Raw genomic sequence first — 17,774 nt, 5'->3', positions numbered from 1 at the left:
ACATATACACTTACACCTTGTCCCAGGCCGATGCCTCCGCCATCCTCCTACTGGTGTCAGCTTTAATGTAGGACATGAAAACAACACAACAGCAAAACGATACATTTTGTACATTCCTTCACAATCATTCTTGATACAAATTCGAAGAGGACAATACAAAAACAGTCTATACAAATTTGAAGGGGACAATATAAAACACAGTCTACTCGGTGCGGAGGGGGCACGTCCTCCTAGCAGCTTGCGGCTGGGTCCTGCTCGCCCACCCGCACGTAACGGTCTCTCCATTCCCCTTGATGTACTCTGTTATTGAGGTGCTGCCCTCTTTTACATTTTACGCATATCAAATATAAGACTATCCCTGCTTGTATCACAACTAATGCGTGTGACGCTATCCTAACCCAAGACGGGACCTCGATATTGGTGAACAGGTCCCACCATGGTGGGATCACGATGTCCAATATTTTGGACCCTATCTCTACGGTCTTTTGCTCCAGGGTGTAAAAATGTCTTTGCGACACGGCGACTGCCTTTAACAGGGTTGTGAGATGTTCGGGGAGAGGGGGAATGGCGTACCCGAAATGCGCTACAAATCGCTGCAGGTCGGTGAAGTTTTCCTGTACAGTTAGGTGAACCGTGGAGGGTTCAGGAATGGGGACAATTCGCTGCTGTGCCACTTGAACCTCTGCCCTGGGTTTAAAACAGAAGCTGCTGTCTCTTACCGGACACGAACCGTGCTGTCCGTGTCGATAGTACTGCGCTGCCGTGGTAACACAATAGGTACCACCCCCTATGTATGCCACCTGTGGGGGCACATGGCTCTGTGCCATTGCCTCCAAGGTACAATTCATAGGCTTCGCGCCAGCAGTCCTGAACCCGCATTGCTGTTCTGAAAAGGCATTCAAGTGCTGAGGACACAATATGATATGTGCTCCCCGGCTCCGACACCCCGAGAGGTCAGTGCCCGTCATCGACTGCTCCCAGCGGATGACGTGCGATGGGACCGCTGCATAGCGAATATGGGCTCCCCCCCTGAAGGACTCCAATGTTCTCCACCCTGTACACTGGTGCGGGCCTTGTCGTCTTGCCCAACACTGGCATCCGCACCACTATTCCCATGACTGTGTGGTTTGACTGGCCACAATCTACGGGAACAGGGTATGCCTCCGATGCTAACCTGAGCTGGCACGGGGTGAGCGCATTCTGAAAGGGTAGCAGCGCCTGTAGGTGCTTGTTACTGATCCAGGACGGGACCAATCCTCCCTTTAGGTCCTCGAGGTTGCTGCGGCCCTCGCCCAGCAACCATGCCCCGTACAGTATGCACACCTCATTTTGCGCTGCCTGATCGGACGCGTTCCGATCTTCCCTAATCAGTGAGTTCACCGTGCCGGCATGCCTTTCCAGCTCGGCAATTATCTCGCGCAGGTGTAGTGTCATTGCCTGGTCCTCATGTAGCTCGGACCCGACGACCTTGTTCTCATCTGTGAGGATGTCTTTTAACTGTGCCTTTAACCTGTTAATCTGGGTCTGCAGCTCCACGGTATCTAGAGCGTTGACCACAGATGTCCCGGTGTTAAAGCCTGTAAATACATCATTTACTACACCCCTCCTATGCCTCCCCGTCTGACTCCAGTCCTCCGGCTCTTGGCTATACAAGCTCTCCTTGTCCACACTGGCAAGGTCGAACTCGTAAAATTGCCGGAACATGTTGGCTAGTAGCACCTGGTACAGTTTTTCAGTTTCCCTGGGGCACCACCCCGGCAACCGCACCTCGGTGAGGTTTAAGATCACCGAGGCTACCGCGTAGTGCACCCCCTGGTACAATACCTGGTCAGTCGGTATCAGTACCAGGCCATTCCCGGGCCCCTTAGTGGTTTTTGGACACTCACCCTCCTGTGCTACTGCCAGTGGAACTGTGGGAGGTGTTATGCGTGGTCTGGTGATGAGTTCACTGGCGTTTACCGGGATCGGGGAAAGGGGGACCCCACAAGCCCGCGAGCTAACATCCCACCTCATCCCCTTACCGTCATCCTGCCACTGTCTCTGGAAAAATATGCTGTTGCCCGTGGGGCAGCGATACCTCGAACCCCACATACACATATAAATCCCCTCATCCGGTTCCCACCATTTGTCCCAACACACACTCAACTGTTCTTTAGTCCCAGAAATAGTCCTGTGAGTGTCGTTGTCAAGTCTCTCCCACTCAACAGTGGAGTTGGCCATTGTCCGGCTTGTTTTCCTTAGCCACCACCGCCTGCTCGTGGGGACCTTCCCCGTGCATACCAGGCAGATCCTTTTGCCAACGGTGGCGCTGATCTTTTGGGCGATGATCTTGACTCTCGGGCACAATAATGAGGTGTCCCGATAAGCAAAACCTGGGGCGCTGGAATACTCTGAAGAGTTCGATCCCAGCCACCCCGGCCACCGGCCTTCATGGAAGTAAACTGCGGTCTCCTCCGCTTCTCTCCTTCCAGTCCCATCGGTCGTGATGGGAGCCGTCTCCCCGGAGCATCCGTAGACGATGATGTCCTTGGTGTGGCCCCGATAGGCCCACCCACATCCGATTGTTGTGGCAAAGATCCACCATACGAGTGCCTCCTTCCATTCCAGAAAACAGATAAAGAAGAATGGTATAGCCAGCCTCTTGGGGAGCGCTTGGCTTTGTTAACGCCTCTGCGGACGGGTCTCTTGACCCCCAGCCTGCACCCCACACCCACACATCCTGGACGCATCAACTTTATTTAAACGCTAACTATCCCCACAAAACTTATCTAAAATACTTAAACTTATCTAAATTACCTAAAATATCATACAGCGCCGCCTTCCCAGGGCGGCTCAGCTAATCCCTGTCAGGGCTGCAGCGGTTCGTCTCCTGCGGCTACACCACGCTGTCTCCCACCTTTGATCCTCCGCAGCCTGTCGCTGCCTGTCGGGGGCTAAACCTCCTCTGAAACGTTAGCTCCCTCCTCCTTACTTGGCTCCCGTACCTCGGGGCGTGATTGACCTCTGGCCAAAACTTTCTGCGTTGGGGTTTCCTGCTGGATCTACGGAGGATCACCTTAGACACTGCCCCCTGGACAGCCTGGCTGAGGACCGGTTCCTGCCGTGCCGCAGCTCGGGTACCCCCCGCAGCTGACGACCCTGGCCCCACCTCATCCAGCTCTGCCCCCTTGGTGCTGGGTATACCCGCGGCATCCGGCCTCACTCTGCCTGTATCTACAGGTGGTGAGCCTTCGCTCGCTACCCCCGCCTTCCTGGTGCTTGAGTCGGGGACGTTACTGTCGTCCCCCTCCGACTCCTCTTCCTCCGTAATGGGATCCAGCCCCTGGTCGAGCTGATCAGGCTCTTCCTCGTTCGAATCCCACCCAAAACGCGAGACTCTCCATTCCTGGAGAATGTCCTCCTCCCTCACGCAGGCAACCTTGCCTGTCTGCGTGACCTGCCTCATCCTTGGCTGTGAACGCGCGCCAGCCTGTTCCTTCCCTGTCAACCCCGCCAGTGCGAAAGGGACCCCTGTGGACAGGGGAGAGTCAAAGGGTTCCTCTGTGTGGACCACGGTGCATGAAGCCCCCGTGTCCAACAGGTAACTGCCCCTTTGCCTCTCCACTACCATCTCCACAAGCGGCCTCTTCCACGCATCGTAGCGGAGAGGACACAGATAGGCGGGCTGCACGGGCTGATGTCATTGGGGAATGTCCAGTGCCCCCCTCGCACCCGGGGAGCCGGTAGCGACTGCCACCTTCCCCTGGGCGGCCATGAGGGACTGCATCACCTCGATCATCGTTTCGATGATCTCGGGCTTAACTGGGACCTCGGCGCGCTGGGTGGTGTCAACCCTATCTTCCTTGGTGTGGGCCCTGCAATCCTTCCGCCAGTGCCCCACCTTACCGCACCTGAAACACTTGGACTGTGCGGTAGGGTTACCCTCCTGTCGCCATTCCTTTTGGGCCGGTGCAGTAGCCTCCGCTACGTACACCTTCCCTTTTACGAGTCGGGTAGACGTGCTCCGGGTGTTTCTATACCCTACCGTGAGATGGTCCAAAACCGCCTCCTCCGTGCTATTTGTGGGATCAAACCAGGCTTTCGCCTGCTCCCTGACGGCTGCCAGGCTGTTTGACACCAAGCATCGGAGCCACTGGGCTCTCCCATTCCCGACCAGGACATCCCACGCGGGGACGTGCGGGCAGCTGCTTTGATACACTGTCCACAGTCGCGCCGCAAAAACCTTTGGGGGTTCTCCCTCCATCTGGAGGGTCCTCTCCAATCGGGCAAATGGACCCTCATCGCCCATCCCCAAGACGTCCAGGACCTCGTCCCGTAGGAGATCGTAGGTCCTGGTCCCTCTTTTGCTTTCATCTGAGAGGCATTGGAGGATCGAGCTGTCCAGGGAGAACAGCAACAATTTTGCCCGTTCTCCCTCGTCGCAACCGTTGATTGCGCGGTTTGCTCTATCTCCCTAAAATGCAACGAAGGGTCCTCTGATTCGGACAATTTTGCTACATGCCCGATCATAGCTCTTAACTGCTGGGAGCTGTGGGGCACCACGATCTCGCTCTGAATGGGTCCGGCGTCCCCATTCAGCGCGATGGGTCCCCGTCTGGTTTCCAGGACCGGGCACATGGGCGCCGGTGCCGAGTCCTCGACCGGGAGCTCCTCTCTCTCTCTCACCCCTACACTACCCCTTTCCTAGGATGCCTCGTAGCTAGAGGAATTGTGGAGTCTGGGGGCCGAAGCCACCACGGTCTTTCTAGGGATCGGAACCGGGACCTTCGCACCCGCTAGTGACTGGCCCGCGGGGGGGTTCATCAAACAGACCAGCCCGCTTGCTTTATTTAAAGCACCCCGCAGACCCTCTATCTCCTGCAGGCAGGTCCCGTGGTCGACCCCGTCCGACCTGTCCTCCAAAACCATTTTATAGGCTGCCCTAACTCCCTTAAGGTTCTCTTCCTGGGTCTCCAGCTGGTGGCTCAGGGAAGCGCACTGCTCCCGGAGCCTGCCCTTACTGCGCATAGCCTCAGTGATCTGACACTCCATCAGCTCTACCCTGGCTTCGTGGCGGTTGGTCACGACCCGGCGCTCCTTGTTTAAAGAGTCCAGAGCCTCAATCAACTGGTTCCCACCCGCAGCCTTCTCCTCTACCTCCTCCTGAAGGTCCCTGATCTGGGCTGCCTGTGCCACAACCACGCGGTCCAAAAGCTGGACCTGCTTTTTATAGCAGGTCAGCCAGACCGCCTTCTCTACAGATTTCTTGTGGGCTTTACTGGCCGTCCACCGGATCGCTGCATCCAGTGGGCGCTTGTCATCTAATAAAACACACATCCATTGTTTGGTGATATTCACCTTGCTAAAAACATAGTCCGCAATGCGCTCGTCCATTACATCCCTAGTTTTAAAATCCTTTTCTGGTACACTATCATCCTGCTGCCAGTGTCCCTTCGTGGTCGCCATTATCTGTAAGGGGTTTCTGCGCCGAGCTTTCGCCCGACCTAAGGTCCCCGTGCCTTGCTCTGATCCCTTGACCAGGCCGCGCACACTGGTTCCCCGTGAGTGGTTCGACCCACTCACCCCTTACGGTTCTAGACACTGGACTTAGATGCAGGAGCGTTTATAGTGCAGAAAAATTCCACCAGACCAGATTTTAAAACCAGGGTTTAAATGAAAAGGCTTTTATTCAGCACTTGGGACTATTGTCCATGAATACTTATACAGTTCTATAATACATGTCTATAAAACACATACCGAATCACACGAATACTTATAACTATGAATGATAAAACACACACAGTTCTATAAGACATATACACGACTGTAAGATGGGGAACGTACGACACATCGCAAAATTGACCAACACACACTCTTTTACACACCCACGTTTATTCAAACCACCCTCCCCTCTGCACTAAACTATGTCCAGGATATGTAGGATTTGGAGTACATGCTCACCATGGGGCTATTACTGGGGTTACTGGCTGTTCGTTTTGCAGTATTTCTTCTCGAGTTGCGTGCCTGTTCCTCTCTCTTGCATCCGTTCTTTTTGCCTGTCGTTTCTTCCTCCTGCATTCGTTTGACTTCCTTCTGACTCTCTTCTTGACTTCAGTTGACTTAACTTTTTCACCCAAAAGTAGTGGCCAGTTATACTATTTCTGACCCGTCCTATCTCCCGCCAGATCTTGGAATCTCTTTGTTCAAAAAGATATGTATGAGTTTTTCTTCTGATCTGCGCTTATGTTCGGGGATACCGGGGATGGCCAGACGGTGTTAATTGGTATTTCGTTGTGAAGTGATGGGTGTTAACTGGTTTCCCATCACCTACCAGGTAGTTTTCTATGGGCTATTGTGCCCCCTCAACGAGATGAACTGTTTAGGTCGGCTTGGGGCATTGTGAGTATGCTGATGTCAGCGCCCCAGTGTCTGGACTCCGACCTGGTTTCGTAGGTTTCTGCATGGCCAATACCCATCCTTTGTTCTGGCCATGGCTTTGCAGAAAACCTAGAGACTGGGATGTAAGGTTTTTACTTTTTGTGGCTGGTCACGAGGTCCTGCGGCCATTTTAGGACCCACGGATTGTGACATCCTTTGTTAATCTGACCGCAGCCTTTCTCCGCTATCAGCCCCAGTCTCTCGTTTAAAATGTCCAAACTGCAGCTCTTTGGTTTTGTGTTGCTTTCCAAATGAGGGAAAACTTCTCAAATCTTACAGAGCAGAGAGATAGAACCCTTTACCCAGCATGGAAATATCAAATACTAGAAGGCATAACTTGAAGGTGAGAGGAGCAAAGTTTATAGAAGTGTGGGACATGTACCTTTACATGGAGGGTGCTAAGTGCATGGGAGGTGCTGCTGGGGGTGGTGGTGGAGGCAGATACGAGTGGAATTTAAGAAACCTTTGGATAGGCACATGGATGTGCAGAGAATGGAGGGATATGGGGTATTTGCAGGCCGGTAAGAGTTGGTCTTAGCAACATGTTCACAGACATTGTGGGCTGAAGAACCTATTCCTGTTCACTGAATAGATAGCATGAATGGACAGTGCCTTTTACCCAGGATAAGGGAGTTACAAGCTACAAGACATAAGTTTAAGGTGAGGTCAAAGATTTAATAGCAATCTGAGCAACTTTTTCTCTTAGTTGTGGGTGGGTATTGGAAGGAGCTTCCAGAGGAGGTAATTCAGGCAGGTACAAGAAACAACATTTAAAAGACACGGATAGGTACATGGATAGGAAAGGCTTAGTAGGATAGGGGCCATATGCGAGCAAATGGGACTAGCTTGGATGGGGCATCTTGGTCAGCACGGTGAGGGGCCTGTTTCCATGCTGTGTGACTATAACTAATTTGAGTGGGAAACAGAAGAGTTTGGTGCAGACATGGGAAATGGAAGTGATTGTGTTTGGGATGGTCCAGCAGCAGGTGTGGGCAGCTGAGGAATGATGCTGAATGGGCCAGGATGCACAGTCCTCTCAATGACTCGAATATGGAGGTATCCACAGATGCTGCCTGTCCCGCTGAGTTACTCCAGCATTTTGTGTCTATTCTCTCAATGAGTCGTGTAGGGAGGTACCCACAGATGCTGCCTGTCTCACTGAGTTACTGCAGCATTTTGTGTCCATCCTCTCAATGACTTGCTGTGTGTGTTCATTCACTTGTAACGACCACAGACTGCTGACTCATCAAGGCTACTCACAATGCAGTCATGTGCAACCTTCCCATGCACTCAGTCCATCTGCTTCCTGCCCCTTGCAACCACCAACATCCTCCCGGCTCAGTGGCTTCTTGGACCCCCGGACTCTGCACCAATATGTGTTTTTTGACTACTCAGTCATGTGGGCTTCTAACCGCCCTGTGAGTTGTTACACCCTAAATCCTATTTAGTCTCCCCTTGCACATTTTGACACCTTGATTGCTGTCAACCTTTCTGCAGCACTGAACATGCATCTGCCAGTCTGCTGTTTTGTGAGGGGGATAGGGGTAATGTAGAATGCAGTAATGGGCAAACTCCTGTACGTTCTCAGTGGGTGGTGAATCCTGAAATCCTCAGTCCTGCAGGGTTCTGGCTTCCAAATTACCGCAAGCATCTAAAGAGGAAATAAGTGCCGGTGGGAATGGGTGAGAATTTCAAGTTCCTTGGCGTTAAGGATGTCATCTCAGTCGCCTACTATACTTCTTATACATTTACAACTGTATCATATCATATCATATATATACAGCCGGAAACAGGCCTTTTCGGCCCTCCAAGTCCATGCCGCCCAGTGATCCCCGTACATTAACACTATCCTACACAATTTAGGGACATTTTTTACATTTACCCAGCCAATTAACCTACATACCTGTACAGCCAAATTTGGTGTGAATACCATCTATAAGTTTGCAGACCACACCACTGGTTGGCCGAATTGTGATCAATGGTGACACAGAGTACGGGAAGAAGATCGAGAACTCAGTGACATGGTGCATCTTAGAATAGTAGAATAGTTCCTTTATTGTCATTGTAACATGAGCCATGTACAACGAAATTGTAAAATGTCAGCCAGTCAGTGCACCATTCAAACATTTCTAAAAGCTAACGATACATACAAGGTAAAATATTTTAAAAAAGATAAACAACTAAAATAAATATCATGAAAATAGCACGCATAAACACCCAACCCTACATCCTTCTGTCGATTTCACAGTCTCTTATTATGTATCGCCCCTGCGTTCCTTGGCGGCTACATTTAGTGCCTTTATAGCAGTGGGGTAAAAACTATTTTTAAGTCTGTTTGTCCTTGTCCTTGTAGATCTGTACCGTCTGCCTGACGGTAACAGTTCAAACAGGGAGTGTCCGGGGTGGGAAATGTCCTTTATAATACTCTGGGATTTTTTGATGCAGCGGGAACTGTGTAAGTCCTCCAAGGTAAGTAGAGGGCAGCCGACAATCCTCTGGGCGTTGTCAATGGCCCTCTGGAGCGCTTTCCTCTGAGCCGCTGTGCAGCTGGTGTACCATACGCATACACAGTATGTTAGGATGCTCTCAATGTAGCACCGATAAAAGGACAACAGCAGTCTCTGAGTGATGTTATTCTTCCTGAGCACCCTCAGGAAGTGCAGTCTCTGCTGGACCTTTTTCAGCAGCGCAGAGGTGTTCACGCTCCACGTCAGGTCCTCCTCAATATGGATTCCCAGGAAGCGGAAATCCGCCACCCTCTCCACCCTCTCTTGTAATCATCACCTCCGAAGAGTCCACCAGCGACTATACTGGAAGTTGGCAAGATTGGGTTTGGTCTTGTGGTGGCTGTGCCGTCTGTGGGCCTGGATGGAGGTTGTGTAGGTGGGCATGTCAACAGGGGATTGTGGGAGGGCATTCCTGAGGGAAATTGTTTCAAGGAAAAAAGACTGGATGTAGGGAGTAGATGTGTGTTGTTGAACTACAAGTTGCTTGTTGTGGTTTCTTCTGGATCTTGTTGTTTTCTCTTTGACATATAAGTCAGCATCGAGGTCGATGTCCTTGTTGATGATCTTGTGAAGGGTCGTCAATCTGAGCATCTGGCGTCTGGTTTCAAGGGAGTCCCAGTTTAAGTCGGTGAGCATTTTGGTATACTGGATTGTCGTCTGAAGTCGCCGTACACAAACTGGGCAGCTCTTCGTTGAACATTTTGAAGAACATCTTTATTTTTCTTGGTACCGGGGTTCCAAGCAGCGGAGGCATACTTCAAGTGCAGTTGGACTATTGTTTGGTACAAATTTTTATTTAACAGTTTTGGAACAATGGTGGAAGTTTCTCTGGATGAAGTTGAGCATCTTTGTGGCTTTGTCTGCAACATAATATGACTGCTTATCCCACTTCAGGTTGTTTTGTATAAAGACATCAAGATATTTGTCTTCAGTGACTTCCTGTAAGGTTTTGCCAAGCGTAGAATACTTCGCCGATCCTGGTTTACGTTTCCTGGACACCCTCATCACTTTACATTTTATTAAAAAATAGTGGATGAGCTTGAGGCTCAATTAGATATTGGCAAGTATTAAAATTCATGCCCCATTCTTTGGACCAGTTAACAAGGCTTGTGAGGTCAGACTGAAGAGAAGTTTCATCCTCTTGAGAATTGATGGCTTTATATATGATGCAATTGTCTGCAAACAGTCCTGTGGTAGATTGAACAACTTCAATGTCATTTATGAATAAGATAAAAAGATGCAGACATCATCATCAGCAAAACAAAGGAGCTGGTTATGGACTTCAGGATATGTGGTGGAATACATGCTCCAATCAGCATCTATGGTGCTGAAGTGGAAATGGTTGAGAGCTTCAAGTTCCTTGGTGATAATATTACCAACGATCTGTCATGGACCAACCACATTGAAGCAACAGCCAAGAAGACACAGAAATACCCGCCATTGTTGTTCCACCGTCTTCCCTGCTAGGGTCCCTTTCCAGTCAACTCTGGCCAGCACCTCTCTCATGCCTCCATTGTCCCCTTTGTTCAACTGTATTGCTGACACTTCCGATTTTCCTTTCTCTCTCTCAAATTGTAGATTAGAACTTTTCATGTATGATCACTACCTCCTAATGGCTCTTTTACCTTGAGTTCCCTTATCAAATCCGGTTCATTACACAACACTAAATCCAGAATTGCCTTCTCCCTGGTAGGCTCCAGTACAAGCTGCTCTAAGAATCCATCTCGGAGACACTCCACAAACTCTCTTTCCTGGGGTCCATTACCAACCTGATTTTCCAGTCTACCTGCATGTTGAAATCTCCCATAACCACCGTAGCATTACATTTGCAACATACCAATTTTAACTCTTGATTCAACTTGCACCCTACATCCAGGCTACTGTTTAGGGCCCTGTAGATAACTCCCATTAGGGTTTTTTTACCCTTACAATTCCTCAGTTCTGTCTATACTGACTACATCTCCTGATTCTATGTCACCCCCTGCAAGGGACTAAATATCATTGACCCCACCCCCTCTGCCCACCTGTCTGTCTTTTCAATAGGACGTGTACCCCTGAATATTCAGTTCCCAGCCCTGGTCCTCTTGTAGCCATGTCTCTGTAATTGCCACATCATACTTGCCAATATCTAATTGAGCCTCAAGCTCATCCACTATTTTTTATACTTTGCGCATTCAAAGGGTGGTGGGTGTATGGAACAAGCTGCCAGTGGAGGTAGTTGAGGCTGGGACTATCCCAACGTTTAAGAAGCAGTTAGACAGGTACATGGATAGGACAGGTTTAGAGGGATATGGACCAAATGCTTGCAGGTGGAACTAGTGTAACTGGGACATGTTGGCCGGTGTGAGCAAGTTAGGCCGACGGGCCTGTTTCCACACAGTATCACTCTAAACCTCTGTTCCTATGTTCTTGTCAGAGAGTGTAAATCTCCAGAATTCTATGGAGGCTAAATTACTGGAAGCATTTAAAGAGGAGCTAAATGTAAGGGCTTTGATCTTGGTTCTGATCCATAACTCCCTGAAAGTGGCAACACAAGCATTGGGTATAAAAGTCAGGAAGTCAGGAGATAGCTTTATAGGACTTTGGTTGGATTGTATTTGCAGCTTTGCGTGCAGTTCTGGCCGCCCCATTACAGGAAGGATGTGGAGGCTTTGGAAAGAGTGCAGAGGAGGTTCACCAGAACGCTGCCTGGATTAGAGAGTATGAGATACAGATGAGCTTGGACAGACTCTGGAATGCCAGAGGGTGAGGGGAGAGCTGATAGAAGTATATACAATGATGAGAGGCACAGATAAAGTCGATGGTCTGAACCTTTTTCCCAGGGTGGAATAAACAAATGCTCGAGGGTATCGCTTTCAGATGAGAGGGGCAAAGTTTAATGGAGATGTGTGGGGCGTGTTTTCACAGATGGTGATGAGTTTCTGGAATGTGTTTTTGGGGGTGATGGTTGAGGTGTATGAAGGTAGATACATCTGGGCCTGATGAGATATATCCGAGGACACTGGGAAGTTAGGGAAGACATTTCAGGCACCCTGGCTGAGATATTTGAATCATAATTAGGTACAGTTGAGGTACCGGAGGACTGGAGGGTGGCTAATGCTGTTCCTCTATTTAAGAAGGCCTGCAGGGATAAGCCAGGGAACTATAGACTAGTGAGCCTAACATCTGTGGTAGGGAAGCTGCTGGAGTGGATTCTGAGGGATAAGATGTATGTGCATTTGGATAAATGGGCTGATTAGGGAGAGTCAGTATGGTTTTGTACGTGGGAGGTTGTGTCTTATTAATCTGAGTTTTTTGAAGCAACCAAAAATGTTGACAAGGGCAAAGCTGTATGCGTTGCCTACGTGGACTTTGATAAGATCACCCCTCAGCCTCCTGCAAGGCACTTGATCAGGTTCCACGTCGAAGGCTGTTCTGAAAGTTTAGATCAAATGCGATCCACGGAGAGCTGGCCAACTGGATAGAGAATTGGCTTCATGGAAAGAATCAGGGGGGGTTTCAGACTGGAAGCCTGTGACTAGCGGTGTGCCTCAAGGTTCGGTGCTGGGTTCATTGCTGTTTATGGATTATATCAACAATTTGAATGAAAAGGTATAAGGCATGATTCGTACTTTTGCAGATGGCAGTAAAGTGGGTGGAATTCTTAGACAGCAAACATGGCTGTTCAACATTACAGCAGGATGGGGAGGAAGTGTTTAATACCAGATGAGTTGAGCTGTTGCATATTGGCAAGTCTAACAGGGCAGGACTTTCACAGTGAATGACAGGTTCCTGGGGAGTGTTGTAGAGCACAAGGATGTAGGAGTGCAGGTTCATAGTTCCTTGAAAGTGGTGTCACAGGTAGATAGGATGGTCAAGAAGGCTTTCCATACATTGGCCTACATCGGTCAGGATATTGACTATAGAAGTTGGGATGTTATTTTAGTTGTATAAGGCATTGTACATACCTTGGGTATGCAAAACAAAGAATTTAACTGTGACTTGTCACATGTAACAATAAGTATTCATTCATTCATTCATTCATTCATTTACATCGGCGAGACTGGTCTTAAGAGTATCATGTTAAGTTTGGTCAGTCTGTTAAAGGAAGTATGATGTTAAGCAGAAAGAGTGCAGAGAAGATTTACGAGGATGATGCCAGGACTCAAGGGCCTGAGATGTTGGGCAGGCTAGAACTTTATTCATTGCAACGTAGGAAGCTGAGGGGTGATCTTATAAGGCAGGAGAATGGGGTTAGGAGGGAGAGATAGATCAGCCATGATTGAATGGCGGAGGAGACTTGATGGGCCAAATGGCCTTGTTCTACTCCTATCACTTATGACCTTATGTGTATGAGGGCAATAGATGCTTCTCGGGTGAAAGCACAGTCTTTTACCAAGAGCAGGGGAATTAAGAACCAGAGGACATGGGTTTAAGATGAGAGGGGAAAGATTTAAAAGCAGTCCTGAGGGGCAGCTTTTTCACGCAGAGGGTGCTAGGTGTATGGAACGAGCTGTCAGAGGAGGTAGTTAAGACAGGTAATAACAACATTTAAGAGACATTTGAACAGGTCCATGGATAGGAAAGGTTCAGAGAGATATGGGCGAAACGTGGGCAGGTGGGATATGGGGCATCCTGCTTGTCATGGCAAGTTGGGTCGATGGGGCTGTTTCCATACTGTATGACTCTCACAACTATATGATAGTGGCATGCAAGAGACTTTTGGTTATGCATATAGATATGCTGGATTATGTGCAGGCACGTGAGAGTTGGTCGTCATCATGTTTGGCACAGATATTGTGGGCCTTTGGGCCTGTTCTCGTGTTATACTGTTGCATGTTCTAAACATTACTGAAAAGTCAGGCAATTGAGAGGTATGGAGAATTGGTACAAATGAGTTCATGTCTCAGGCAGATTGTATTGAATGGCCGGTCAAGGTGACCAGGTCTTGCTCATTTCTTGTGTTTTCTTGTGGAGAATAAGAAAATGCTGAAATTGAAGGAGTGGAACAGAAAGGGAAGGGAATCCCTGGGTAGGAGAATCACAAACCGGATGGTGTAGATTTAAGGTGAGAGGGGGAAGAGTTAATAGGAATCTGAGGGGCAACTTTATCACTCAGAGGATGATGGGTATCTGGAACAAGAAGAGTTGAAGCAGGCACTATCACAACATTTAAAAGACATTTGGATATGAATAAGAAAGGTTTAGGAAGAGGGGTTCTAAAATTAGGGAATTAGTGGGGAGTCTAGGACAAGTGGCCATAGCCTCAGAATAAAAGGATGTACCTTTAGTAAGGAGATGAGAGGAATTTTATTACCACTGACGGCTGTATTTTTAAGGCCCAGATTGACAGGTTCTTGATTAGTACGGGTGTCTGGGATTATGGGGAGAAGGCAGGAGAATGGTGTTAGGAGGGAGAGATAGATCAGCCATGATTGAATGGTGGAGTAGACTAGATGGGCTGAATGGCCTCATTCTGCTCCTGTCACTTATGAACAGTTTGCTTAAATTGCTGATGTTGAATTGTCCCCGCCACCTGTGTTATATTGAGCATGTAATGTATTTATCTTAATGCAGAGTTCCAACTGTACAATGCATCCAAACTGTACTCCAAAGACGTACAGGTATGTAGGTTAATTGGCTGGGTAAATGTAAAAATTGTCCCTAGTGGGTGTAGGATAGTGTTAATGTACGGGGATCGCTGGGCGGCACGGACTTGGAGGGCCGAAAAGGCCTGTTTCCGGCTGTATATATATGATATGATATGATATGATTAGGTGTGCCTTAGATAGTCATTACATTGCAAGGGTTAAATTGACATCATCCTTTTTGACCTGATAACTTACAGCTGAGAAACTGTTGTCGTTGGGGGCCGAGGATTGGAATGTGTTCCTGCAGCAGCTGTACTCACTGGTCGATGTTGGGGAGAAGGCCACAGGGCCAGCGAGGGCCAAACTCAACTTACTGTCTTATCTCTGTATGCTCGCCAGTCACAGGGAGGTGGCCACAAGACTGATGGATTCACAGTTGGTAAGTGACAACGCCTCAGTGTTTGATGATTAGTTCCAGACACTGCCCATTCCATTAGTGTGTCAGATGCATTCTCACAAATGTGCCTGCATTCTATTTTTTATAACTGCGTGCACTACTGTTTGCATATATTAATTTATTTTGATGTGATTTGATGATCAAAGCAATCTCCCAGCAATAATTTCCACAATCATAGTGCCCTTCAACATGGAAACAGGCCCTTTGGCCCAACTTGTCCGTGCCAACCAAGGTGCCCCATCTATACGAGACCTTCCTCCCCGCAATTGTCCCATTTCCCTCAAAACTTTTCCTATCCATGTAGAGTCATAGAACCGTACAGCACGGAAATAGGCCCTTCGGCCCAACTTGCCCATGCTGACAACATGCCCCATCTACACTAGCCCCACCTGCCTGCATTTGGCCAATATCCTTCTAAAACTTTCCTAGTACCTTGCTGTTTGTTAAACGTTGAGATAGTCCCAGACTCAACAACCTCCTCTTGCAGCTTGTTCCATACACCCACCAAGCTTTGTGTGAATGTTAGACTTCCCAAAATGCAACACCTCACATTTCTCTGCAATAAATTCGAGCAACCATTCCTCAGCCCATCTGGCCACTCGATCAAGACCATGCTGCAATTGTTTTTGCCTGTAGTAAAAATGTCCTTTCATGCAGTCTGTGCATGAGAGGATAGAAGATAATACAAGTACCTCACAGGTAAAGGCCTTTTGGCCCATAATGTCCATGCCGCACATAATACAAGGTAAACTAATCTCACCTGCCTATGCATGATCCATAGCCTTCCATTCCCAGCATTTCCGTGTGCCTTCGTAAAAGCCAATTAAACACCACTATCATATTTCCACCACCACCCCCAACAGCACATACCGGGCACCCACCACCCTCTGTGTAAAAAAAAACTAGCCTCACATATTTCCTTTAAACTTTGCTGCTCGAACCTTTGACATTCAGACTATCTACCCTATCTATAAATCTCATAATTTTATACACTTCTATCAGGTCTCCCCTCAACCTCAGTTTAAGAGAAAATGATCTCAGTTACCCAACCACCCAGCTACTCCGATTCCCAGCTACCCCACTACCCAGCTACCCCACTACCCAGCTACCCTACTACCCAGCTACCCCACTACCCAGCTACCCCACTACCCAGCTACCCCACTACCCAGCTACCCCACTACCCCACTACCGAGCTGTCCCACTACCCAGCTACCCCACTACCCAGCTACCCCACTACCCAGCTACCCCACTACCCAGCTACCCCACTACCCAGCTACTCCACTACCCAGCTACCCCACTACCCAGCTACCCAGCTACCCAGCTACCCCACTACCCCACTACCCCACTACCCAGCTGCCCCACTACCCAGCTACCCCACTACCCCACTACCCAGCTACCCAGCTACCCAGCTACCCCACTACCCAGCTACCCCACTACCCAGCTACCCAGCTACCCAGCTACCCCACTACCCCACTACCCCACTACCCAGCTGCCCCACTACCCAGCTACCCCACTACCCCACTACCCAGCTACCCAGCTACCCCACTACCCAGCTACCCCACTACCCAGCTACCCCACTACCCAGCTACCCAGCTACCCCACTACCCAGCTGCCCTACTACCCAGCTACCCCACTACCCAGCTACCCCACTACCCCACTACCCAGCTACCCAGCTACCCCACTACCCCACTACCCCACTACCCAGCTACCCAGCTACCCCACTACCCAGCTACCCCACTACCCCACTACCCAGCTGCCCCACTACCCAGCTACCCCACTACCCAGCTACCCCGCTACCCAGCTACCCCACTACCCCACTACCCAGCTACCCAGCTACCCCACTACCCCGCTACCCAGCTACCCAGCTACCCCACTACCCCACTACCATAGAAACATAGAAACATAGAGAATAGCTGCAGCAGTAGGCCATTCGGCACTTCGAGCCTGCACCGCCATTCAATATGATCATGGCTGATCATCCAGCTCAGTAGCCTGTACCTGCCTTCTCTCCATACCCCCTGATCCCTTTAGCAAAAAGGGCCACATCTAACTCCCTCTTAAATATAGCCAATGAACTGGCCTCAACTACCTTCTGTGGCAGAGAATTCCACAGACTCACCACTCTCTGTGAGAAGAAATGTTTTCTCATCTCGGTCCTAAAAGACTTCCCCCTTATCCTTAAGCTGTGACCCCTGGTTCTGGACTCCCCCAACATCGGGAACAATCTTCCCGCATCTAGCCTCTCCAACCCCTTAAGAATTTTATATGTTTCTATAAGATCCCCCCTCAGTCTTCTAAATTCCAGCGAGTACAAGCCCAGTCTATCCAGTCTTTCCTCATATGCAAGTCCCGCCATCCCAGGGATTAATCTGGTGAACCTTCTCTGTACTCCCTCTAAGGCAAGAATGTCTTTCCTCAGGTTAGGAGACCAAAACTGCACACAATACTCCAGGTGCGGTCTCACCAAGGCCCTGTACAACTGCAGCAGAACCTCCCTGCTCCTAAACTCAAATCCTCTTGCTATGAATGCCAACATACCATTCGCTTTCTTCACTGCCTGCTGCACCTGCATGCTTGCTTTCAATGACTGGTGCACCATGACACCCAGGTCACGTTGCATCTCCCCTTCTCCCAATCGGTCACCATTCAGGTAATACTCTGCTTTCCTGTTCTTGCCGCCAAAGTGGATAACCTCACATTTATCCACATTATATTGCATCTGCCATGCATTTGCCCACTCGCCTAATCTATCCAAGTCACTCTGCAGCCTCCTAGCATCCTCCTCGCAGCTAACACTGCCACCCAGCTTCGTGTCATCCGCAA

The 17,774-nt window shown here is 49.3% G+C and overlaps 1 protein-coding gene across 3 annotated transcripts in view; it reads left to right on the top strand.

Moving 5' to 3' along the window:
* The window catches only part of ulk4 (unc-51 like kinase 4), a 434,415-nt gene that overhangs the window by 86,701 nt on the left and 329,940 nt on the right, over positions 1 to 17,774 (top strand). For all 3 annotated transcript variants that reach the window (XM_078413782.1, XM_078413790.1, XM_078413774.1), the window contains one exon: positions 14,752 to 14,933. In XM_078413782.1, coding sequence (XP_078269908.1) covers positions 14,752 to 14,933 — 182 coding nt within the window. The remainder of the gene's footprint in view (positions 1 to 14,751; positions 14,934 to 17,774) is intronic.

The sequence above is a fragment of the Rhinoraja longicauda genome, chromosome 2 (assembly GCF_053455715.1).
Source record: "Rhinoraja longicauda isolate Sanriku21f chromosome 2, sRhiLon1.1, whole genome shotgun sequence".
NCBI lineage: Eukaryota > Metazoa > Chordata > Chondrichthyes > Rajiformes > Arhynchobatidae > Rhinoraja > Rhinoraja longicauda.
The sequence above is the reverse complement of the archived record's forward strand: the minus strand, read 5'-3'. Positions and strand labels throughout refer to the sequence as shown.